A 10,579-nucleotide genomic window follows, 5' to 3' on the forward strand; every position below is an offset into this window, starting at 1 on the left:
GCAGGTAAAAAAGTTCCAAGAACAAATCAATTTAGAGTAAACTATAAATTTCCTTCAAGTAAAATCCACATATGAAATAACTCTGACAGAGAAAATATAAGGCATAATCCAACCCCATGAAGACTAAATCTGAAAGGGCAATATGATTTGGGTTTCTGTGGTTAAAGAAAAACTCAACTGAGTAATTTATTAAAACCAAGTGTAGGCAACTGAGAGGAAAAAAGGAATCTTACCATATCCAGAGATTAATTAAACACTTAAAGAATATAAATTTAATAATAAACATTATGGTCAGGCTGTTTATTAAGGAGGCAACCACATATACAAGTTCGGCTATAGAAATGTTTGCAAATCAAATGTCATGTGACCTTAAAGGACCATGCTTAACGTCAAAAATGGACACCTGTACATTCAATAAAAAGTTAATTTAAACATACATAGTCTAGATCATTCTAGAGTTATACAAACATCTGGGGCCACATATGTATCTAATTTTCTTTCAAAAAAACTTTTTTTTTTTAATAAAAGTGATGTATTGAGATAATTTTAAAAAGTATCTGACAATTATGAATGGTCCCCAGTTTTACAAAATGTGATTTCCAGGATACGAAACTGAAAAAAAGTCAACTCTTCAGAGAGTGTTTTATATTGTACAAACAAGTTTTGTAGAAAAATGATCCAGCAAATGCTTGAGTTAAGAATATTTATATTTTTTCCAATTCTTTACACTTTTATTAACACACTTACAAAAAATAACATTCAAACACTGAGAAAATTAAATAACTTTGGAAGCAGAGCTCATTGTTTTCTGCTTACATGTAAGTGACAATTCTGGGCTGTTGGCACAAAATAATCAACATTCATAAAACCCTTACTACTGTATATCAAACATAAGTTAAAATCATAGGCACTAGTTTATCAAATCCACATTTCTTCTGTAAGACTAACCACAGTAAATCCTTAGATTTTCCCAAACAGAAAAATTGCGATATACAAAGGCTTTCTAGTAAAAAGGCAATTTTTCTCTTTAAGAAACTAAAAGTCAACAGTCTGTGGTAGTACAACAGCAGGTAAAATAATACTTTACCAAACTCAGATCAAAAATACGTTTTAACAAGTGATGAAATATTTTAATAAAAAAAAATAGACATTTTTTTCTGATGCAGCCATTTAAAAACAAAGTAAAATAACCTGAATACTCCTTTTGAAACTGATTATCTAACTTAAAAAATGTAATGTGTTTCATAATAGGTAAAATTCCTTTTAATTATTAGATTGCAGCATATATATTTTTTGAAATGTTGCACTGAAAACTGAGACTTGTTCTGTTTTGTACGTGGTTTTTAAAAGAGACAGTAGCTACTTCTTTCTTTTACTTACTTAGACATGAGATACCCCCCTCCCAAAAGAAGATGCTTTATCTTCCTCTGAAAAGCAACATTTTTTAGTTCATTATCATGTAGAATTCTGGCGCCATCCTTTCCTGACCCACCCCATCACCCTCAAATTCAAGGATAAAGTTTCTTCCTTGCATTATACACCAAATACATAGTACTGGCAGTTTAAATCTCCAGCTGCTTGTGCTAAATGAATGACTCTCTACTGGTCAAGCTGACAGACTACCATGGTGTCAGTCATGACAGAATGGAGGTCCTGGTTTTAAGTTTTTATCATCAACCTATCAACCTTAATGCTGTCCAGAATATCAAGCCTTCTATTTCTCTCTCCCAATTTCTTTTGCCAACTTACGGAATGTCTTTGATTAACAGGAAATGAACTTATGTTCAAATCTCTAAAAGCTTTTAGATGACCTAAGTGACAATATCTTAGAGCTGTTCAAATTAAGTATTTAAAAACAGACCTCATAATAAAAAATGAGAGGCCTGCTACAGAAGGAAGTTTTACTCTGGTAAAAGTCTGATAAAATTGAAATAGCCGATTTCAAGGATATATTAAGAGCCATTAGAGAGCAAGTATCAGGTTAGAGTCATACGTAGTAGGGTTTTTTTTACCAAAAATGCAAAAATTGATGTAAGGCAGAATCTAAGTCAAAAGGAAAAGAATTTTCAATAGATGTTTTATACAGTTACTCAGTTTAAAGTGGATCAACTTAAGTAGGATTTAGCAGGCTATATTTTCCTACCACATAATAGACCGTTATGCCATGTAATAGCAACAATACAACTGTCATCACCAGAGATTTTGTAGGTTAAGTGCATAGATTTTTTTCCCCCTCTCTCTCTCATGGTATGGTTTTGTTCCAGGTTGCAAGCACCGAGGTGGTGTTGTATCAAGAATAAAGACACACACTACTTATTCTTTCCTATCATGAAAACCTGCTAATAGAAACAAGATCTCTTAGTTCTGTAAAGATAACAGCATGTGAAGAAGTTGGCTTCAATAGCAAAGGCCATCTTTCCTGAGCCAGGAATTATAAAGTTCAGAAAGATTGTACAACTGATATTAAGCCCTTTTGGCAATCAAAACAAACACACACAAGTTTGATGTGTCAATGCAACATGATGGATACATGCTGTAACACTATCTGGTGGTGGTGACATGTGAGCTACATCCAAAACTTAAGATTAAATGACAATTTTTCTAATGAATCTGCAAAAATCATTTCTGAAATTCTGCTAAATTTAGGAATGTTTTAATCTCTAGCCCAGGTTTCTTTCCTCCCACCCCTTAATCTCAATCTGTAGTTTCCTGGTGTACTAGTGAAACACTTTAGATAATTAGTCAGAATATTAGTTCTCATTAACACAAATATTTATTGATACTATTTATACAGTAAATTAGGTTGAATGTGAAGTTTTGGATAGCCTGAATTCACCATTTTCTTGTGCACAAATGGGCATTTTTCTCATTTACAAATGGGCATTTCTCTTTGGCATTCATTAAGTATTTGCCCAGATATTGGCCTCTGTCAAATATTTTTTAAAAATCAACCTAGTTTCTATTAAACAAAACTAAAAGTGATTCTATGGAGAGTGATTGTATGATTACCAAACATCTGATGTTAAATGTCATTAAAGTGCTGTTTGATGATCTCTGTCGGTTTGTGCTAATTAAGACAGAGAGGGCTGGGATTTTATAAACCCCAAGAGTCTTATCTGAACAGTCTGCATATAAAAGTTGTTTTTTAGCCTGGTGAAGGGTATCCATGAAGCCGTGGACTTCTGCATTCTTGTCTTTGCTGGTCAGTAACAGCCATCTTTCCAACTGTCATCTTTCATGCTACCATAGGTTTTAGGAGCTGGCAAGGATCTGTAATAAAGCAATTTTGTAATTAAAATTTGATAAATGTCTTTATGAAATAGTACCATACTATCTCACACATATATTAATTACTCTTCAGGTGGCATCACGATCCCATGAAGGCCGTACCAAGTCCTAAGCTCTAAACAGGTACTAGTACAACCTCCCTACACTCTGCATTTTCACAACTTCCAAGTTTTACTGGGCACCAGATGACTTCCCATTTTGTTAACATAGCTACTAGATAAAAGAAAAGGAAAAGATGGTCTCACCTTTTCCAAGTACACAGATAACCAACCTTATCATTTACTTATTATTTTGAGAGGCAGAATGATGAATGTGATATTAGAAGCTCAGTGTCAGCATCACTAGAAAGGCAGTATGGGACAGTGATTAAAAGAGCTCCAAAGTCAGACATACTTGGAACTCATAGTTTTATTAGCTATGTGGCCTTAGGCAAATTACTTAATTCCATTAAATTTCAATATCCTCTTTTGAAAAATAGAAATAAGAATACCTACTCATTTAATATTATTATGAAGATTAAACAAAGCAAGCATTTACTTATTTAGAACAGTGATAAATATTTCCAGTTTAATTATATTTGACACCAAAGTTTACTGATGGTGGTAATCCCATTCTTGAAAGGTTACAGATGCATCATTCCCAACCTGTCTGATTCAGAATCATCTGAAGATTAAGCAAACAAACAACAAACAAACAAAAAAACCAGCATCTGTAATCCCAGCATTCTGGGAGGCTGAGGCAAGCAGATCACTTGAACTCAGGAGCTCCAGACAAGCCTGGGCAACATGGTAAAACCCCATCTCTACAAAAATTAGCCAGGCGTGGTGGTGCGCGCCTGTAGTCCCAGCTACAGGGGGTGCTGAGGTGACAGGATTGCTTGAGCCTGGGAGATCAAGGCTGCAGTGAGCTGAGATTGCACCACTGCACTCCAGCCTGGGAGACAAAGCAAGACCCCATCTCAAAACAAAAACAAAACAAAAACAAAAACAAAAACAAAACAAAAAACAACAACAAAATACCTAGCACACCCACAGATTCTGGGCCTCATACCAGATCTACTAAGTTAGACTCTCTGAAGGTAAAACTTACACCCTACATTTATATAAATCTCACAGATAATTCTGAATTATAGAATAAGGGTTTGAAAACCATGCTTATAGATTATACTCAGACTTGGTAGCTAGAAGTTTTATCTTAAATATCACTCTATATTCTAATATACCTTTATCATCTTTATTGAATATAATTCTATTCAAAATGAATGAATATCACAATCAAATTGAGAGGCTCTAACTATTTTTTTTCTAGGGGTCCTCTGAGATGCTTAATCACGTTAGGCAACTGGACAAATTTAATCTGAACCAAACTGGTAAAAGTCCCAAATGAGGATTTCTTAAAAACAATGTAGTAAAGTTTTATTCAAATGGTACTAAAACTCTGGTGGGAATCCACCATGACTTTCTGTTTACTATCAAACATACGGATGAAGCTAATTCATTCCAGTCTATCCACTTTCAGGCACTCAAGAATGCTGAAACAGAACATCTGCCACTTACCTGCGAACAGGCTGTGCAAGTTTGCTGCGAGGCACTGGTATGCCCCCAGCAGAAGGGGCACTGGGTCTGGGCAAGCCACTTCTCATTGCAGTTGTCCCTGCAGGTCTGGTTAGAGTAGCGCTGTTGATATTGCTGGGAGGATTTGCTGAGACTGTGCTCTGAACCATAGGAGGCCCAGGTGAGGAGGTGGTTTGTGTGAGCTGTGTTATTTCTTGGCTACCAGGAGAACCAGAGCCATGGTTACTAAATGCTTTCACTGGTTGCCGAAGAGCCAAAGGAGATGGTGCTGCAGGGGAACGGAATTTGCCTGGAGAAGGTACTGTGGGATGGCAAAGAAAAACCAATTTTTGAGTGGAAATCTGTATATATGAAACCATTGCTTTAAATTACAACTGATGATTGGGCACTAGTACATGTGTATTCAGGAAACTTCACAGCAATGCAAACAATAAAAGCTATTCCTGGGCTACTAAAAGAAAAAAAGTAACTGTGAGTTCTAAATAACCAAGTACTTAGAGGATTACAACTGTCTTTGACAACAGTATTTTAAATAGGCCAGCTTGGAATCCATAATACCAGAAGAGAAAAGGCACTGCAGGATTCTGTCTCACTGCAGCAACTAATGTGGGCCACATATGAACAAACATTCTAGAGGTGAAAAACAGGTTGACTATCCAACTGTTGTCTAGAATTTGAAATGTATTTCCCCTGAAAAGAAACATTCATGTAAACATGTATCAAAGTATCTGGAGGCTCTATGTCCAAATCCCATATTACTGACACTGTAACTAAAAATTTAGAAACTAAAAATCATTTTTTAAAAGTGCTTCCATTGCTGTGCTTCACAAAGCACAATATGATGAAAAAACAAACAAAAAGGCAGCTGGGCATGGTGACATGCACCCATAATCCCAACTACTCAAAACTGAGGCAGGAGAACTGCCTGAATCAGAGATGCAGAGGCTGCAGTGAGCCGAGATGATGCCACTGCACTCCGGCCTGGGTGACAGAGCAAGACTCTGCTTCAAAAAGAAAAAAGAAGATCAGGCGTGGTGACTCACACCTGTAATCCCAGCACTTTGGGAGTCCGAGACGGGCGGATCACCTGAGGTCAGGAGTTCGGGACCTGCCTGGCCAACATGGTGAAAAACCCATCTCTACTAAAAATACAAAAATTAGTTGGGGGTGGTGGTGCATGCTTGTAGTCCCAGCTACTTGGGAGGCTGAGGCAGGAGAACTGCTTGAACCCAGGAGGCGGAGGTTGCAATAAGCGGGGATCGCGGTACTGCATTCCAGCCTGGGCGACAGAGCAAGACTCTGTCTCAAAAAAAAAAGGAAAACAGAAAAAAGCTTATGTCCACACAAAGACTTGACTACAACTTTGTAACAGCCAAAGACTGAAAAAAGCTCAAATGTCCATCAACAGGTGAATGGATAAACAATTTGTAGCATATCCACACAACAGAATACCGCTCAGCAGTAAAAAGGAGTAAACTACTGATGTATAGAACAAAGATGAATATCAAAAATTTTGCTGAATGAAATGAGTGCCAGACACAAAACAGTCCCTGTGTACATACACACACACACACACTGTAGAATGTTGTGTTATAAAGAAATCTGAGGAAAGTCATATCTAATTTATGGTAACAAGAAGCAGAACAAATGTTTGCTGGAGGTTGGGAGCAACCTTGGGAAATTCCACCAAATGTTTAAGAATGAACACAAATTCAACATAATCTCCGTCACAAAATAGGAAAGAACATGTCCCAATTCATTTTATGAAGCCAGTATTACTGAGATACCAAAACTAGAAAAGGACAGTATCAAAAAAGAAAACTTCGGATCAATATTGTTTACAAATATAGATGTAAAAATCCTTAAAAATATATTAGAAAATAGAATCCAGCAATATATAAATAGATTTATATGCCATGACTAAGGAGGATTTATTCCAAGATGCAAGGTTGGTTCAATATTTGAAAATCAATCAGTGTAATCCACAGTAACAGGATGAAGAAAAAATCACAGAATTGTAACAGCGGACTCAAAAAAAGCATCTGACAAAATTCAACACAGTCATGAAAAAAGTTCTCCGAAAAACAGAAATAGGGAAAATTTCCTCAACCTCATAAAGAACATCTACAAAAACCCTACAGTTAACATTATACTTAATGAAGAAAGATTGAATGCATCTCCCCTAAGACCAGGAACAAGACAAGAACATACGCTCTTACCACTCATTCTAGCCAGTGCAATAAACAAGAAAAAAAAAAAAAAAAAGAAGAGGGAGAAGGAAGGAGAAAGAAGGAGGAAGGAGGGAGGAAGAGGAGGAAGAGGAAGAAGAAGAAGAAATAATAAAAGGCACAGAGGTTAGAAACTGTCCCCATGATTGTCTACACAGAAAATCCCAATGAATCTACACACACACACACACACACACACACACTTCTAGAAATAATAAGTGAATTCAGTAAGGTCACAGAACTGGATAAAAATACAAACACTGACTATGTTTCTATATACCAGCAACGAACATTAGAAATCAAGATTAAAAATACCACACCAATTGCATTGCTTGAAAAGAAAACCACTTACATATAAATCTAATAAATCTCAGCCAATATAAGTTTGCTGTGAAGAGCAAACGAGTAATAAATGTGTAAATTGTTAGTAAAATGTAAAATATTAAACAAATTGTAAGGCATTCTTATCTGTGGCTTTCTTATCTAAAGAACAGGCCTCCTTTAGTCTGCTACACATGAATTTCCTAGATGGATATTCAACAATGCCACTCAGAACAGTCTCCTAGGCTTTCTCTATAAATTAACTCAAATGTAAATATTAAGTTATTACCCAAAATGTATTACCCAAATTGATATTGACAAGTTATAATTTCTCTTTACTCTTTTTGAATACCAAGAATTACACTCGAGTCAGGCATAATGTGAAGGAGATCTGCTCTGAGCAAAAATTAGAACTCTATTTATAAAAATGACATGACTAAGAATCCTAACCTTGGTGTCTAAGTTATCTCCAAATTAGGATGATGGGTAATAGAGAATTCGTATCTTAAAATATTTTTTCTTTTAATAAGTATTTAATAATTGTGCTAAGTTTGTTTTCTACTTAAGGTTTCTATAATCCAGGCATGCACTTAACCCTAAAATGAAAAAACTGAATAAATTATATGTATCTTTTTAACTTGATATTCACTGAAAATAAAATGTTTTATAAAAATATATCCAACATGTACCTAGCAATACAAAAGTTAGATATTCCAAGTTGTCTTCACAGAGCAGTCTTCCTTCAAACTACAACTTCCCTTAGCTGCGTAATTTATAAAAACTATAAATGCCCAGTAAGTATATAGTAATAAAAATAAACACATTGCCAAAACACTGGTCATCATGACCAACAGGAAACATCATTTATTAAAACACATATGAATTCCATTATTAACAAATGAAGGACAAAAATATCTCCTTGTCAACGATCCCTTACTATACTGTCATATCATTTCAATTATTCAATGGTATCTACCCTATCAATGATAATCACAATTTACTGACACAAGTATTTAAAAATAAGTTCTGGCTGCTAAAGAACAAAAAGATGAATTAAATATGATTCTCTCACTACAGAATTAAAGAATCCTTGTAAAAAAAGTTATTACTGACCATGTACTCTAACCCTCTCACTTCATGGATAAGGGAAATTACCACAACCACAGAAGTCAACTGAGCAAACAGGAAAGTCAGGATGTCGTGTTGTAACTGAACTGAACCCAGGTCTCCAGATTCCCAGATCAGTATTCTTTACCAGGAACCAAAAGAGAAACATCTCTACTGTCATTATCAACATTTTTTTTTTTTGAGGCAGAGTCTCGCTCTATCACCCAGGATGGAGAACAGTGGCACAAACTTGGTTCACTGCAACCTCTGCCTCACAGGTTCAAGCGACTCTCGTGCCTCAGCCTCCCAAGTAGCTGGGACTACAGATGCAGGTCACCGGGTCTGGATAATTTGTTTTTTTTGGTAGAGACGGAGTTTTGCCATGATGGTCTGGCTGGTCTCAACCTCCTGGCCTCTCAAGTGATCTGCCCATCTCAGTCTTCCAAAATGCTGCGATTATAGGTGAGCCACCGTGTCTGGCCAAAGTGTCATTATCAACACTTTAATTTTCAACCAGACTCAGAAAGTTTATTTGTGGGGTTACTATCCTAGGCAGGTTTTATAAGGTATGACTCCAAAGCATATAAAAATGGCAATTGCTGACAAGTAACCATAAAAGAGAAAGACACAGAAACCTTTGATTTCTTCTTCCATTCACGTACATGACTATTATTTTGTAAGCATACAAAAATTGTTAGTTATTAGAAAAATTTATTAAATGTAAGATGCAGAAAATGCCCCGAAAATAGGACTTCAATACCTTTTCTTCCATAAATACAAAAAGATATATATGAATGCATAAGCTACCAGCAAACATTTACAGCTTAATCTTCCAATTTACTCTAAATAGAAAATAACTTTGGAACCGATCCTCTTCAAGATAATTGCCCCAACCTCAATAATGACTTTTAGAAATAAACTTTTTAAAAAGAAATATGTTTATTCAACTGAAAACCTTAGCCACCCTTTGGGTGCCAAAGCTGAGAGACAGAGAGAGAGAGAGAGGGAATGTGTATATGTATATGTGTGTGTGTGTGTGTGTGTTTGTATGTACATACACAAACATACATTACAGGAACTATTAAGATTCATTAGATATCTCCACCCTGGTAGGGGAAGTTTTTAACAAAATAGCCGCATTTCCAAAATTAGGGAATTGATTAGGTATCAAAATACATGATATCAAGATTTGAGAGACACGTTAGTTTTAGTACACAGTATATATAAACAGCTGTACATCTATACCTATATAACTTATTGTATTTTAGTTTAATAAATTAACATATAACTAACCTTAGAGTGTCTAGTGAGGAAAGCGGAAAAAATGTCAATGTCAAGATTAAGAAACATAATTATGAGGATTCTTGAAAGATGGTACCGGCATTGGTGTAATTTATGAATTTCCTCAACTCTCTCCATAAAAACATACAGAGCAACTAGGAAGGTCAAACCAAAACCCATTTACAATAGCTACAATAAAACCAGGTGATGGAGTATCTCCATGAGGCCCAAAATACAAGTGGGTAGGAAGAAGCCACTGACAACTACAAGACCATATGAATTATTAGCATCTGTGCAGAAGGAAGCAGAGGAATATCTCAATGTCCTGAAAATTCCAAAATAACCAACAAGTACTCATACAAAAAAATGCTGAACAGAAGCTGAACTGGGAAGGATCTGCATACTCCAATAGTGAGTAAGTACAAGAGGTCTACTGTAAGGTCTAAGAGGAACATGAGTGGCTATGAATTCTTAAAATTAACCAGCCAAATCCCTCTTCCAGGTAAAACTTCATGCTAAGGAAAAAAAAACTCAGAAGATAATCCAAATAGAGCAGAACAGGGACATTCCAGATAAAGGAAAATGAAGTCCAGATAAAAGCAGGGAAGAGTTCAAAATGCTGCTAGGACAACTGGATATCCACGTACAAAAGAATGAAGTTGGACCCCTACACTTCACACTATTAAAAAAATTAACTCAAAATGGATCACAGACCTAAGTGTAAGAGCTAACCCACAAAGTTCTTAGAAAAAAACATAGGAGTGTTTGTTTGTTTGTTTT

General features: G+C 35.7%; 1 protein-coding gene across 2 annotated transcripts in view; it reads right to left on the reverse strand.

The window, feature by feature from the left end:
- Positions 1-267: 267 nt before the first annotated feature.
- The window catches only part of SLAIN2 (SLAIN motif family member 2), a 78,162-nt gene continuing 67,850 nt past the window's right edge, over positions 268-10,579 (reverse strand). For both annotated transcript variants that reach the window (XM_014344686.4, XM_034958847.3), the window contains 2 exons: positions 4,845-5,163; positions 268-3,270 (listed from right to left, as the gene is read on the reverse strand). In XM_014344686.4, the coding sequence (XP_014200172.2) occupies positions 3,204-3,270; positions 4,845-5,163 (386 nt within the window). In that variant the 3' untranslated portion in view covers positions 268-3,203. The remainder of the gene's footprint in view (positions 3,271-4,844; positions 5,164-10,579) is intronic.

Source organism: Pan paniscus, chromosome 3 (genome assembly GCF_029289425.2).
Source record: "Pan paniscus chromosome 3, NHGRI_mPanPan1-v2.0_pri, whole genome shotgun sequence".
Lineage (NCBI taxonomy): Eukaryota > Metazoa > Chordata > Mammalia > Primates > Hominidae > Pan > Pan paniscus.